This window comes from Corvus hawaiiensis, chromosome 4 (genome assembly GCF_020740725.1).
Source record: "Corvus hawaiiensis isolate bCorHaw1 chromosome 4, bCorHaw1.pri.cur, whole genome shotgun sequence".
Taxonomy (NCBI): domain Eukaryota; kingdom Metazoa; phylum Chordata; class Aves; order Passeriformes; family Corvidae; genus Corvus; species Corvus hawaiiensis.
The window spans coordinates 4,118,765-4,134,263 of NC_063216.1; the positions used below are offsets into that span (position 1 = coordinate 4,118,765).

At 37.3% G+C, this 15,499-nt stretch overlaps 1 protein-coding gene across 4 annotated transcripts in view; it reads left to right on the forward strand.

Annotated features, from left to right (window-relative positions):
- PIK3C2G (phosphatidylinositol-4-phosphate 3-kinase catalytic subunit type 2 gamma) overlaps positions 1 to 15,499 on the forward strand; it is a 197,216-nt gene that overhangs the window by 48,052 nt on the left and 133,665 nt on the right. For all 4 annotated transcript variants that reach the window (XM_048302295.1, XM_048302298.1, XM_048302297.1 and 1 more), the window contains 3 exons: positions 2,225 to 2,420; positions 5,448 to 5,570; positions 10,603 to 10,734. In XM_048302295.1, the coding sequence (XP_048158252.1) occupies positions 2,225 to 2,420; positions 5,448 to 5,570; positions 10,603 to 10,734 (451 nt within the window). The remainder of the gene's footprint in view (positions 1 to 2,224; positions 2,421 to 5,447; positions 5,571 to 10,602; positions 10,735 to 15,499) is intronic.

Here is a 15,499-nt window from a genome sequence, read left to right on the forward strand (position 1 = left end):
AATCACGAGGTTTGAGTTGTGAGATTATTAATCTTGGTCACAGTTCACTTTGCAACGTGGTCCATTCATGGTCTCTTACATACTGGGTATGCCTGGGACCCCTTTCTAGAAAATAGGTTTTGACATAACTGAATGTATGAATCTGCTGTAGGAAGTCCATGGCCTGTGCTATGTAAGTCAGTGAAATAATACAGTCCTTTCTCAGCTGAGATTTATTAATCATAAAAGGCATAAAAAGCAGTAAACTTCATGAATGGTTGATATAATTTCAGCCTACCATATCCTATTCAGCAGCTCATTAAAATACAGTGAAAAAATGCTGATCAAGTTTTGTGAGTAATGGATGTTTACAGACTACCCAAGATGTTTCCCTCTAATTCAGTTAATTGCTACTGGTCCTAATGACTGAAGAATGGGGGTTGGAAAAGGGTTGATTCTGGCACAGAAAATGCAGACTGTTTTACAACTGAGAGCTAGCAAAAGTAAGAAAATGAATGTTGAAAAAAATCCTGGACCTGCAGACCAGGTCATACTTGGACATTTGCTTAAACCTGAGGAACTCTGTTCCTGAAAATATCTTCATTCTGTATGTCCTAATAATTAGATAAATTATGCTGAAGGTGAAGGGTGGTAAATGGTGAAAATACTAAAGAGGATAAATAAAAAGGTAATTAAAACCAAGTGGTAGACAGAGACCGTAGAAGGACCAAGTTTTTTTAACCTCTTGATCTCTAAAATGATTCGGTTTTCATATGCAGAAGATGATTACAACATTACCAGGTGTAGTACTCTAGCCAGTCCTTCATACATGCCATAATTTCCTTTCAGTATTTTCAGAAGCAAACCTCATTATATACCAAACTATTTCAATCTTATGTGTATTTCTATTGTTAATAGAATAATTAACATTTGTCTGTTACAAAATGAAGATAAATATTTTCTTTGCACTGTTTGCAATGTATTTTGTGACTCAGTAGTTCTGGGTATTTGCTGGTTTAAAGGCAAAAGGTATCAAAGAAGGAGAATGAAATTCCTGAGTGAGGATAGGGGTTTTTTGGACACATTTCTGTCAGGAAACTGAGATAGCTCAGTCCAGTGAATGGTGGTATCTGTATCTGTTGCTGGCCAGTAGTCCTGCACCTATCCCAAGTACAAAAAGCTAACAGGAGTCTCAGGCTTCCTATTCCTGGGTTGTTTCTTCTTTTTCTTCTCTTTTTTTCTTTCAATACACGCTATTAGCTGATAGATGGCTGCTGACTTCAGTGGCCAGACAAGTCCAGGGAGTACGTCAAGAACTGTAACGGGTGGTGAGACTATGTTCTTGATCATGTAGGAAAATGTGAGTTAGAAGGGTAAAAAAATGAGAATTTTGGGTCCTCCTCTTGGAAGACAAATCAGCCTGATCTTGGAACAATGCAATATACTCTGACACTTTCTCTCTCAACTTAGCCCATGCTTGAGAAATGAGTGCTCTTAACAGCTCTCTTCACTTGATGGAGGCTGCCAGGACTGGGGATTTTAATTTACACTGGCAATCAGGCAATCCCAAACTGCTCCAAAAATAGAGAGGAGAGATGGGTAAAAGCCAGTAATTGCAAAAAAAAAAAAAAAAAAAAAAAGCACTGGTATAAGTTAGGGTACAGCCTGCATTTCATATATGTTTGTATAGATATGTATTTCAGTGTCCATTTTTGTGTAATATTATCACCAACCCATGGCCACCTGAATGCTGACTTTTTTCTGATTGTGGCTGCTGTTTTATATGTTTTATTAATTGTTTACCTACAGTTGCAACAGCTTTATAGTCTTAAAATTTAACCAGTGCCTTTTCTCCCTTCTACTGCTGCCTTGCCAGTTCCCTTGAATAAGTAGCTACTTAGCTGCTGAAATGACAAAATACCTACTTAATAAAAATCCTTCCAGCACAAAAATTCAATGACTAAAATGGCATATCTGAGGTACACAGCAGCTTGCATTGGTTGAAAATGCTTACTTTGAAAATGCCTTAATTTGAAAGCACTGTAATGAAGGTCTGTTAATGATACACCAGAAATGAGCTGAGGACGGTTTCAGAAGCACAGATTGGCTTCAGTTGTAGGTTATGTCATTTTAATTAAATTTTATTAGGAAGCATTTCAAAGCCATAAATGATGGTTTAAGATAAATACAGTTCTTCATAAATGACCTATTGCTAACCTTTATTTATTCCTCTCTCTCCTCTCAGTGTTAATAGAGGCTGCTGTGACTGAGCTCTCCATGGCCATCTCTCATCTCATCCATGTCTACAGCAGCAGCTTTGATGCAAATTTCCAGCTTGCCAGCATACCTAAAAGCCCTTTATGTGCAGACATCAGCCTAAATTCCCAGCTGAGCTTCACTGTTTATGCTGCCCATAACATCCCAGAAGCCTGGGTGACCAGGTAGGAGGAGGTCCAGCAAGTGTTCATAAGAAGACGTGTTGTCTCTTTGACAACAGTAATTTTTCACAGATACCAGCTCACCTCTGCTCCTTTGGTGACGGTCCTAAACTAATGTTAGGGACTGAGTGAGTGGGTGTATCTCTACTGTTTTTTCTAGCATAAAGTGTATTTTCTTAAGCTTGACTGACTAGGAGACTTCCAAGCCTCACAGATAGATGGAAAATCAAGGAGGGAAGCCTAACTGCTTGTCTGGTGTGGAAGGATGGTAGGTCATAGAAGGGACATCAGATCACTGGCCTTGATGGGTATGTGTACAAATGTTCCCATGGCTGGCTCGCTCAGGAGGATGCAGGAAAAGGCATCCTGTGCTGCACACAGAGGACGTTTGGACTGGGACTTGGTGTGGTCTCTGCAGGACAAGCAACTCGAAGGGTTGGAGGCCAGCTTGCCAAGTTAAACAGAGGGGTGCTTGTGCTTGAACCCAATCTCAGTGAGGTTTCTCAGCAATTTCTGCTCTTGGTGTGTTCAAACCATGTCATGTGGCTAAGCACCTGAATTGGTGATGCTCTTTAGAGATGGGATTAAAATAAATTTATGGATCCAAGTATACCAAGTGTTAGCATAGCACAGGCAAAAAAAGGAGAAAACTTAAATAAAAAAAAAGGAGACAACTTTAATAGAAAAAAAAGAGACAACTTTAATAAAAAGCTAATAGAAATATTCTCTTCTGCATTGCTCAGATTTGGTAAAACTAGTCTCTTCAAGTGGCTGCCTTTTGTACTCTGAGCAAAACTGGTGTTCTTCTCTTACCACTCCAATGTGATGAAAGGGGGACAGGTGACCACAGTCAGGTAGCATTATTTTTATGAGTCAAACAATTGTTCTCAAAGTTTTTGCTAATTTTCCCTTTGTTCCCTCTTTACCTTCAATCCCAAATGACTGTGGGATCATTTGAATTAGACTGTGAGCAAGAGACTGCACTATACAGCATTGCCTGTAATTAGCAGCTTAATAAAAATCTGAGAGACTTTGCATTAGTTAAGGTAATAAGTATAGAACTATAATCACTATCCTGATTTCAGATGGTTATATCCTTCCCACTGCATTTTATGTTTTACCAGGAAAATGTGATATTACACACAGCCTAAAGGCCACTTATGACTTCAATGCTATGTTCAAGCATATAAAAATGAGAATCTTTCTTCCTCCTTAATCTCCCTTTCCTGTCTTTCCAATATTCATGGCTAGCACGGCATGGACTTCTTAACATGAACTGCTGCTCTAACACTTGGTTTCCTCAAGTACTTTTATTAACATCATTCACATGCATGTTCCCCATCCTTATTTTTCTGCACTGCCTGAATTCATGCTGGAAGTGTCATGGATGTCACGTTGCTTTTCCAAGGGTCATGTTATGATCTTGCAGCTGTTTTAACACTTCTTTTAATACGTCGTTATTCCTGAATACATATAAGGTATAAAATGTATTATATAAGAAAGTATACATATTATAATATATATTGTATTATGTATCAGTACTGCTGTTTAAACAGCAAAACTTTATCATTTGATTTTATTAAAACCTATTATTTTCTGAACTATCCTGCAACTGTTTGTAAAGTTTAGACTCTAGGGGAAGTATTTCCTAATCCTACAGGTAAATTTTTTCCTTCTCTGCACTGACACCTGATAGGTACTGCAGACTATTGATCATTTTATTTTAATTAAAAAAAAAAAAAGAGAAAAAATAAAAAGCAATAATTATAAAAGATGTTATAATGTTCTGGAAGAGATAAATGATCATTCTTATAAATATGGCAAAGTCAGGCACCTTCAAACTACAACTGCCTCAGATTTCCTGTTCACATATGACTGTTTCCCATGTTCATCATTCTTGTTCAGAATGACATCTAAAGCTGAGCCTGGCAGGAAGATCTGGAAGTTACGAGACTAATTAGTAACATTAGTTATTTATAATCTATTTTGACTAATATTTTAAAAGATTTCAGTAAGAGGAATGTGAAACAAGAGATATTCCCAGGCCTGAATTTCACTCTGAAGCTGCTTGGTTCACTGTCTGAAGGCCAACACAGAGGGCTTTAATACTTCTGCTGTAAAAAAATTTATAGATTCCCTTGAGTACTAATCTGTTTTTTACAGATTGGGAAAAGAAGATAAAAATTGAATCATAGAATACCCTGGGTTGAAAGGAACCTTAAAGATCACCTCATTCCATCCCCCTGCCATGGGCAGGGACACCTTCCACTATCCCAGGTTGCTCAGAGCCTCATCCAACCTGACTTTGAACACTTCCAGGGATGGGGCATCCATAACTTCTCTGGGCACCCTGTGCCAGAGCCTCACCACCCTCACAGTAAACAATTTCTTCCTAATATCCAATCTAAACCTAACTTCCTTCAGTTTAAAGCCTTTCCTTGTCCTATCAGTACATTCCCTTGTAAAACGTCCCTCCCCAGCTCTCTTGTGGGCCCTCTTTAGCTGCTGCAAGGTGCTCTAATGTCTCCCTGGAGCCTTTTCTTCTCCAGGCTGAACACCCCCTGTTCTCTCAGCCTTCACAGGAGAGATGCTCCAGCCCTCTGAGCATCTTTGTGTCCCCCTCTGAACCTGCTCTGACAGTTCCATGTCCTTCATATATTGGGGGCCCCAGAGGTGGATGCAGTTCTCCAGGTGGGAGATTTCTTGTTGACTGTATGATGAGCAAGTAGCAACACTTCACATCTTATGTCCAAATTTTCATTCACTGCAATAATGAAAAAAAAAGGTTAATCTTAATGATGAAAACGTGGAACAGAACCCAGGTGTCTTTAGGACTTCTCTTGAACTCTGAACTTTAAGGAAAAAAACCAACAAACTTAAACACCCCTCCACACACATTAATATGAGATTAATTATTGTAATTCCTTTTCTCGTGTAAGGATGGTTCTTCCTAAATTTGAGGGGTTAACTCCAAATATGCTGTTCTGGACATGGTATATTACAATTTTTTTTTTTTTCTCTCCTTTGTAGCTACAAAGTTTTCTCTTTTTCCTGTTCACTAACTTATGCTGGGAAGACAATTTGTCAAGTGAAGATTTGCAAAAATACTCCGGTTAAAAGATCCTTCTTTTTCCTGGCTGACTGGAATGAGAAGTAAGTTTTGGTCTGTGTTTGATATATGGTTGTCTGATAGATATTACACATCAAATATTAATTTAAAAAAACCCAAACACACATCTTTTTTATGGATGTTCTTCTGAGCAAATTAAACTACACAGAAGTCACAGAAACTTAGGGAGATCAGAATGCAAAACAAATGGGATAGCCAGAGGAAGGGAAATAGGACTAAGGTAAGCCTGGTCTGACAATAAACTAAACAAAGCTGATCTGTGAATAGCTTTTGTTCACTGGAGGAATCCAGGAGTACTGGAACTGAAAGGAAATGCAACCAAAGGCTGTATTTCTGTTCTTTTGAGCAATTCCACCTCTTGGAACTACCTCTAGTACCTCTGCAATCCAGCTTGAGAACCTACTGTAACATTTCTTCAAGGTATTTTTTTTTACAAAACAGCAAGGCTGTTGGGGGTTTTGGGGTTGTGGTTTTATTTCTTTGTTTGCTTGTTTAATTTTTGGAGGTTTTTGCTTTTTTGGTTGGTTTGTTGTTTTATTTCCAATAAGAAGGATCTGCAGTTTTAAAATGAGGACCTTAATGTGAGACTGGAATTTTAGGGTAAAGGCTGCCTGTTACCTGTCTGTCTCACTCAAACAAGATTCATTTAAGGCAATGGCATGACAAAAAGCATATTTGCAATAGGTGAGAGAGAAATACGCTTTCTTTCAATGATTTGGTGGTAATATGGAATTCTTTCAGCTTCTAGAGCATGACATATCTATATCTTTGAAAGTTTTGGTATTTTACATCACTGTTTACTGTATTCTAAATATGAAAGCGGCTTGATTATATTAGCATTGAACAAAAGCTACAAGTCTGAAAAGGTTTTTTTTTTTTAATTACAATTGAATACAGAGTGTAATTCATAACATCTGTTTGCCTTTTTCTGAGACACAACAGTTTCAAACTGGTCAAATGGAAGAAGAGCTTTTTATGTCAAACACACTTATCTTAGTGGAGGGATATGAGAGGATTAGTATGTCTGTCCTATGATTAAGAAACAAAATGGGTGCACTTCTGCTAAGCATCCAAATAAGTTATTTTAGGTCTTAACATCTGCTTTGGTGCCTCAGTTGTGTCTATAGCATTTGAGTACATAACCCTCAGTCTTTTGAATGATTGGAAAGTAGCTGCTGTGCTTGTGTTTAAAAAATCAGAGCATTCCTTTTTCCTCTGTAGGAATTTTCACTTTGTCCCAGTTTTGGTCAAGTAGTTTCTTAGGGTACATATAGGCAGATAAGACTGCAGGGTATGAGCAGGATTATGTTTCTTATGAGCAGTTTTGGCTTCTAAAATGTGGCTAATGCCTTTCTGGAATGCATCTTACAAACGTTTTCTAAAGCAAAGGATAGAATAGAAATAAATTTGTAGCATAACTGAAGCAGAAATCTGCTCTTCTCCCATTTCATGAAGATATAAAGCAATCAGACTGAAGCTTCAGGCTTTCCATTAAAACCTCTCCCTTGAAAAATCATTGTTGAATGTGCACAATTCCATCCAAAAGCTTCTTGGAAAAAGAAGAAATTAAATATACAGACCAAATCCTTTCATAGGTCATAGATGCTTGTAAGAAGCTCTTAATATCAGATCTAGAAGTGTGTGGAACATAATAGCATCAGTTTGTAAGAGCACCTTTTTACTTTTTATTGTTGCTTGAGTTTCAAAAAAGTTTTTCAAAATCCATTTCAAATAGATTCAAAATTAAAAACTTGAAAATTTATATCTGTCTGGCAGGATTTTGAATCTTTTCCTCAAACATTAAAGGTATTCACATATTTTCTACCTCAAACTGATTGACCTAGATTTGTTTAAGTCTCAATACATGAGGGGAGTTTTCTTGAACCCAGTGTCCTGAGGTCCAGGCTGAGAATCTGGGGAACCAGGTATGCCATTATTTTTGTATGTTTAACTTGTATCCAAAATTGGGTTTTGTGAATGAATGCTTTATTTGAGTCAAAATAGAGATACCAGGTGAGCATTTTAGATCAGCTAACAGCTTAAATGGAGAGTGGGTTTAGGTTAGATGTTAGTGAGAAATCCTTTACTTTGAGGGTGGGGAGGCCCTGGCATATGTGGCCCAAAGAAGCTGACCACAGATGTTGAAAATGCATGTGGTAAAAGGTCACCAGGAAGAGCATTTATTACATTAGGAAGTCAGATATTCTCTATATAGCTATGGATCAGTCAGGCCATAAAATAAACCTGGCTAATTCAAAATGAGTTCTGATCTTACATTAGGATTGATTTGAACAGAGTAATGTTCTGGTGATTAGGAATCTAGGTAGAGAGCTTCTACCAAAGACAAGGCTTGCTTTGTTTGCTGATTTTCATTAATTTAGTTTCTATTTTCACGTGCTTTAACCAGTGAGTGTCTGAACTTTAACTTGATGCGTTCTTATGTATAAATATGAGCTTCTGTTAAAGTCTGTTATCATATTTAGTCTTTCCCAGAATGTTCTCAGAAACAATAGGAATAATTTGATGCCTAAGGAGGTGGCCTTGTGTAGTGTTTCTTCTGTTTGTTCTTTTTTGAGAGTACAGTTTTGCTTTAGAACTTGTATATTACCTTTGGAAAGTGTGATCCCCTTATTTTCTCATCAGTGTCATTTTTCAGTGGCTGAGATCTCTTAATTATTTTCTTTGGTCTTAGCTGGTTGCTCTTAATGTATTTATTTCACCATCTCCTCTTTTTCCATCCTTCATAATTCACGTTAAACCTACAGTCATGAAGTATGGAATTAACATTAAGCCTACCATTCATCACCTCAGATACCTTCTTGGCACTGGGTTTCCCTCTTCTCTGTATTTTGTTTGGCTTGTCTGGTTTGTTTCCTCTCTCTCAGGGCACAGCTCTTCTGTGTTGAGTGCTTTTAGGAAACAAGTTGTATAACTTTATCTGATATTTGTGAATGGCACCTTCTCAGTGAGCAGCTTCTTTGTTTTTCTCAACTGCTGTTGAAATTGTTCACCCATGGGATGCCTTATTCCTGGCCAGAGTTCCATCCCCTTCTTTAGTCATCCATTTGACTCAGCCTCCTACAGTCACAAAGGGTGAGACCAGCTGGGTAAGTTCAGATGGGGATTAATTATAGTTCTTGAAAGCAGTACAGATATTCCCCTCCTTTGTGTATCACATGTCACTGGAAGGGAAATTTTAGTCCTCTTTGGCCCATACTTTAACTCTTGGGATGTGTAGCCTGTCAGAGTTTCCAGGTTCTTTTCCTGCTGGTAAAAGTGCTATATAATGTGTCCTAGGGAAATTCTGGCAAGCATTTGCTTTCTGCAGTCATGATACTGAGAGGTTTTTTTCACTGCTCCAGGCTCACAGGGAGTGTTAACAATTGTCTGTATCAGAAAATGCATGTCTCGATTTTTTATTTTTGTCTCTTCAAAGCATTAATGGTTCTTTAAAGTTAGGTGTAACTCTGTCAAACATTTTTAGGTAACAAGGGCAGTGTTGTTGGCCTCTCAGCAAAAAAGACAGAACAAGTTATTTTTAGGAGGTAAACGAGTTCAGTTTCCCAATAACTGTTTCTAACTAATTATGAGTAAGGAAGAGTACATGAGACAGGGAAAGCAAACTTGAAAGCTATAAATAGGGACACGTGGGAAGACAGTTGAGAATTCCTTCTCAATTCTGTTCATGGTAATCAGAAAGAGTGGGAAATGGCTGTCTTGCTTTGTTATTCAAAGAGGGAGGTATGCAAATGTGCATAATTTCCAAATGTTGGAAGACTGATGATCTGAAATTTTGACATTATTGCTAATTTGGAGAACTTCAGATTTTTTAGCTGAAAGCCATCTACTTTCTTTCAGTGGCTCCTCAGCACATTCAAGGAAACTTTCTCAAATTCAATAGAAATTCGATAGATTTGGAACTGGGAGCAAAATCTTATGCTGATTTTTCCTTATCCTATTACCATGTCTTACTTCTAGCACCCGTAATTCTTATGTTTTACAGGCTAATATGCAGTTTCCACCTTTGCTTGCTGTTTAAGTATGAGCATATCTTTTTTAAAATGCTGAGTTGCATTCTTCTGTCACTCTATTATTCAAATTTATCTTTTAGTCTGTTTTCCTTATCTCCAGTTTATGCAGATCTTTTGTTTTCTTAATGATTATATTATCAATGTGGAATAATCCTTTAAGCCCCTAGATCCTTATATTGATTTTGTTTATACAGAAAAAATGTAATTAATTTTACTCTTCACTTGAGAAATTTGAGCTTCCACAATATACATGGAAAAAGCTAGAAAATTTTCTCTCCAGGGAAAAGAAAATGCAAACTTGCACATGTCTGGGTAATTACATGTGTGATCTTTCCATAGAGCATGAAACTATCTGGTTTATTAGAATAATTCTAAGTTATGATTTTAGATCAATTTTCATAAACTGTATAAATGAACTGAATGACCAAGCAAGCTAATGATCAATACAAAGCTGAGATGACTATTGATGAAAACTGAATTTTCTCACTAAAAAATTGCGAATCTGTCATTGCTGTTAAGACAACATCTGCCTTTAAATTGTGGCTGAGAAATATCACACCACCAAAGCACACCTGAACAAGAGAATGATTATCATACTCAGAAGCACTTCTTGGTTTCTTAAGCAGTGTTTCCCTCTGAAGGCACAAGACAGCAAATAACTACTGCTTTACAATTCACCCTTAGTGGGTTGTTTATTCTGAAATTGCCTTTTGTTGATAACGTAATTCTAAAGGAAAGTTTAATTAAGCTTTTTCTGCCTTTGCCAGCTCTAGTAGTTACCACTGAAGGGAATGTTTTTATCTGCCTCTTCTCAAATACTATGACTCAAGTTAATGGTTGCCAATACTCATCAGTGTATTGAAGGATCTCTCAGTTGCATTTTCCTTCAGAGTGCAACTTCTGTAATTTATAGCTCAATCTAGGTGTTAGGGCATCTAGAAAAATGGAGAAAGAACTCACTTGTTGTAAAAATGCTCAGATTTTTTTTTAACTTTCATTTTTCTCTTTTCTGATTTTCTTTTAGGGTCAACTTCCCTCTGCGAATAAAGGCTCTTCCGAGGGAAACTATGCTGACAATAAAACTACTGGGAGTAAACAGCACCTCTAAAAATACAGAAGTGCTTGCTTGGACATGCTCCCCATTGTATGAAAAAGAGTAAGTTTGGTTTTGCATGACAGCTTAAGAAAAGACCATTCTTGGATAGTGTTGCACTCAACCTGGGAGAAATATAAATAGACAAAATTACTCATTTCAGGAACTCCTCTAATAAGACTGAGAGGGTCACTTACAGCAAACTGCTTTTGATGTGCCAGTAAGAGCCCCATCCCTTTTCCTTTTCCTTTTCCTTTTCCTTTTCCTTTTCCTTTTCCTTTTCCTTCCTTCCCTTTCTCTCACTTGCTTGCTTGCTTTTCTTGGTTTAGGTGACTGTTTAAGGTTCCCTAGGCCTGTTGAAAGGCCCTTTCCTGTAGCTTTGCCAAATCTTTTTCTTTCTTGTTCACAGTGGTTGGTTTTGTTTTCTTTTTTCTGTTCTCACACACATTCATTCTGCTCAAATTGGGACAGTTAGTGGTGACCACAATGACAGCTCTTCACTCTCCACAGCACTTTAGCAGCTTTCTTCTCTTTTCTAACCACTTCTTTCTACACAGTACACAACATAACAGTTGCTTGTAGTTGGAATGTCTCCGCAGTGATGTATAAACAGAGATCCAAGGTAAATTTTCCACAGTGTTCTAAATATGTTTCAGTAGCACTGGGACATCTGAATTTAGATTGAATCTTTGCAGTGATACAAATTTTTTATTTAGCCCTGCAATACCCTCTGTGCAATGGGAGGGATATGTTCAAGCCCCCCAAGTTTCTGCATTAGCATCCACCTCTAAGCTACAGGTCTTTCTTCGCCTTGAGACATCTTGATCTACTTCTCTATATGGTAGCAATCACCATTTAAAACAAAATAAACAAAAAAATCTGATTGCTTGTATTAATTTGCTATATTTGAAAGACCTTGTGTTTCTTTGAACTTTTAATCTGAGAGGTGTAGGAAATCCTTTGGACGGGGCTAGATGCTTTTTCCATCTTTCCAGAGAAAATTCAAGGTTACTGTGTTCTTTTGTACCCTAGTGTTTAGAGCACTTAGCTTGAAGGAAGGAAAAAAGCATGAATCAAATCTCTGCTCCAGGGATTGCTTGGGCAATTTATTCAATGACTTTTCTTTCATAGCTAGTCTTAAGAAGTGCACTTCACTCTTCCATTGTGTGTGTATTTTTAAAGAAAGTATGAAATATGTTGGAGGCATGAGAACTTAATGAGGGAACACTTATCCTATTTACCTCCAAAGGTGCCTATATGAGAACTCTTCTCTTGAGGACCTGGCTTTCTCTGGAGCATCCAAGTCCAAAAGGAAATACTTTTGGAAGGCCCGAAAGTCCTCATCTCCCTGTGAGGTATATTTTTTCGTGTATGCCATCAGAGCAAGAACATTGGTTTTCATTAGGTAGATCCCCATGCCAGCCTGACATTTTCAAAAATTTGACTGAAAAATGGCTCCATTCTTTCCTGGAACACACAATCAGCACAGTGAAGGGGATAGAGGGCTACTTCCCTTTCATTTGCTGTGTAATTGTAGAGATCACTGCTGAAATGACCCTTCAAAGCAGAAATCAAGGTTGAGTTGTTGCAGGAATGATTTAGGAATAGCATGCTCAACATCCCCGTATCTGATAGCTGTGTCATTTACAATTACAGTAATTACCACCACAAAGAAGCCTAAATGCCTTTTTCTCCTTTGGCCAACCACAGCTCCATAGGATTATTCATTCCCTGTCATTTCAATTGATAGACAGACTGGTTTGAAAAAAAGAATTGCTCTGAAACTCCCCTTGCTGCTGGAATGCAACTAAACTTCCAGACTTATTTCGATAGAGTACTTCTGAACTTGAAAGTATGGACCAAGAAAAGATTTGTACCTCTAGTGTCATGCTAATATGTCAAGAGCACCTTGTATTACTGCAAAGATTATGGTATTAGGGTTTTTAAATAACAAACTCTGTGAATGTGTATAAAGAGATTAAAGAAATCTGACCAGAAAATCTTAACAAAACATTTCTAGCTTGGAAAATAACACTTTCTCAAAATAAAACTTTTCTCAGGGGTGAATTTGAGTTCTAAAAAAGTCTTAGGATTCTTATGTCTAGAATTTAATTTATTGGGGAAAGGACAGAAATAAGCTCTTGGAAGAAGCCAGCTGCCCTGAGGTATTTGCCTAGGTCATCAAACATCCTGGTTCAAATCCTTGTCCCAGTTGGTCTCTTCTCAGGGTCAGTGAAGATAAGGACAGAGTGTGGCTCCTCTTTTTCTATTCAGATGCTTGCTTAAAAAAAAAAAAAAAAGATTGCTTTGTTAAACACTGGAAAAAGAAAATAAATGTCAAACATTTTTTAAAATACTGTTCCTCATTTCTGTCCCATTATATCACCTTCTGATTAAAACCACAGAAATTCTATTCAAACTTCTTTGGCTTATGTTAAAGATACAAGAAAAAAAAAACCCCAAAACAACAGTTTGGGGGTATTCCCTGGTATTATTTAGGAATTTTGATCTGTTAGGGCAAAAGAACACTAATTTAAAAGTCTCTGAATTTACTCTCCTTGGTAAATTTTATATATAATTTCTCTTCCCAAATAATTATTTTCATCATATGGTGACATCTCTTCTTTGTATTTTGATTCTTTATGTTTAATTCAACCTGGAGGTTAAAAAAACATGAACTTATTTTAACATGTATACAAATTCTTTTCATCTGTTTCAAGAGGTGAGAAGTTTCTCGTGCTTTTGGGCATGACCATGTTAAAGTCTCTTGCCAGATCAAAGGGCTGTAGTTATTTTCTGAGAATTTAACACTCCAGTTCTCCTCTAAAAAATACTAGTAAGATTGTATGAGAAGTATATATATATATATTTATAAAGAAACAAATCTAGCTCTTTATTTAAAGCATATTACTTATTATTTTATATTGCAATCTCTTCTTCGTACCTGGCCTGTTTTGAAACCACATAATACCTAAAAACATCCTCAAGAATTTGGCTAGCTTTAGGGTTTTTGTTGTTGCTAAAGACTTGTCAGTGAACAGATGTTTAGCAAATTTCAAATTTGCGTAATTTACATTATTTCCTGAATTCTAGTGTTATCTTTCACTCTTCTGACAGTTTTCTTGCAGTGTGCAGATTTATAGCATGATTAGCTGCTGGATATACACTGTAGTCTTTGCCAAACATGTGTTGGGATTCCTGCTTATCAAACTGGCTTCCTGAAAGTATTCTCCAAGAGTTGCCTAAATGTAGTTGTTTACTCTAAAGTCATTGCTCGTAAACTAATTTTGTGACTTTATATTTCTGGAATAAAAATGATGAAGTAATCAGAAACATAACTGCAAGATTTTTTTCCAAAGTCTGGAATAACCTGTTAATTTTGTACTCAATGTAATTATCACTTACAAATTTAAGGAAGTTTAACTAGAAACCGTGGGGATGGAGGTTGTGGTCCTTATAAATGTTTGCAGTACATTTAGCATTACTTTGCAGTTGAAAATTGTCTCTATTTTGACTTTTCTAGAACTCTGTAGTATTTGTAATTACAATAAAGGAGTTATTTCACAGTATCATTCTAATACAGAATTAAGACTCCTTGGGTCATAAGATAAGGGGAGGGTTTTTCTATATATCTTAGCAGCTTTGCATTTCCTTTAAATTTAACCTCAACTCTGTACTTCTGAGACTTATGATGTCAGGTTTGGGGACACTTACATTATTTTTACACAGTACTTTGTCCTAATTTTCCCAGTTTATTCAGCCTAAGCAGTAACCCTACTCTAATGCTATATACATTTGTGAATGAAGGCGGTGATAATGAGTGTAGCTGCCTACTTGCCCAGTAGGTGAGCCAGCATATCTGCTCTTCTCAGCCTTGTCAGATAGTTGACTTTATACAGTAGCCCTAAATCAGTGCCAGTAGAGCCTTTGATGGTACATCTGTAGCAAGAAGTCTTACTAGACGCTAGAGGCAATCCAAAAAGTGTTTAGAAGCCTGTGTGCCAGCCCTCCATTCCTTCACATCAGAGACTGCGTTTGTCTCTTGGGCTGAACAGTTTTGTGGTTCAGAGCTAATTAACGAGTCAGAAATCCATCATTTTGGGGCAGTTTGGGAGTTGCAATGTCCCCCACAGTTCCCATTGCTCTGGCTGCACTGATTCTAGCACCACAATTTATTTTGGTATTTCCAAATCAGACAGAGCAAGCAGCAAAACTTTCCTCTAGTGGGTGTCGTGAGGGAAGTCTGCCATGTGACTTCAGGACACAACTGACTTTGTTAAGTTAGGATAACTTAAGCTGCCTTTAAATAGCAATGTCATTTTCTGTAACAAGATGGGAAGTTTATTTTAGCTCCAGTAATAAAAAAGAGAAGGGAATCTGTAGAATTCCCAAATAAATAAATGGCAGTAGGCACAGAGCAGCATATTCACTTTCTGATCTGCTTGATGCTGAAGTTGTTACATGAAAGCCATTTTCTGTGGCTGTGATCATTATACAGTTGTTAAAAGGTCATTACCCTCACCTCACAGATGGAAAAACTGGAATGGTAGGCGGAATAGGGAGTGACCTTCCTGAGCTCATCAGCAGAACCAAGTAGCAGAGAGAAGAATCTGTTTCTTCACTAAAGGATACGGTTATCATGCTCATGATGCTAATTCCTTCATTTTCTGAATGGGTCCTGCACTCTCACCTGCTTCTTTTTCTAAAAATAATGATGCATGTTTTCCCTCTTTCATTCACCCACTTGGCCCCTGTTATTGTTCCATTTCTGTGTCCAAAAGCTGACTGTTCTGAGGAATATTTACTGTGTATGTAGTGCCCCAAAGTT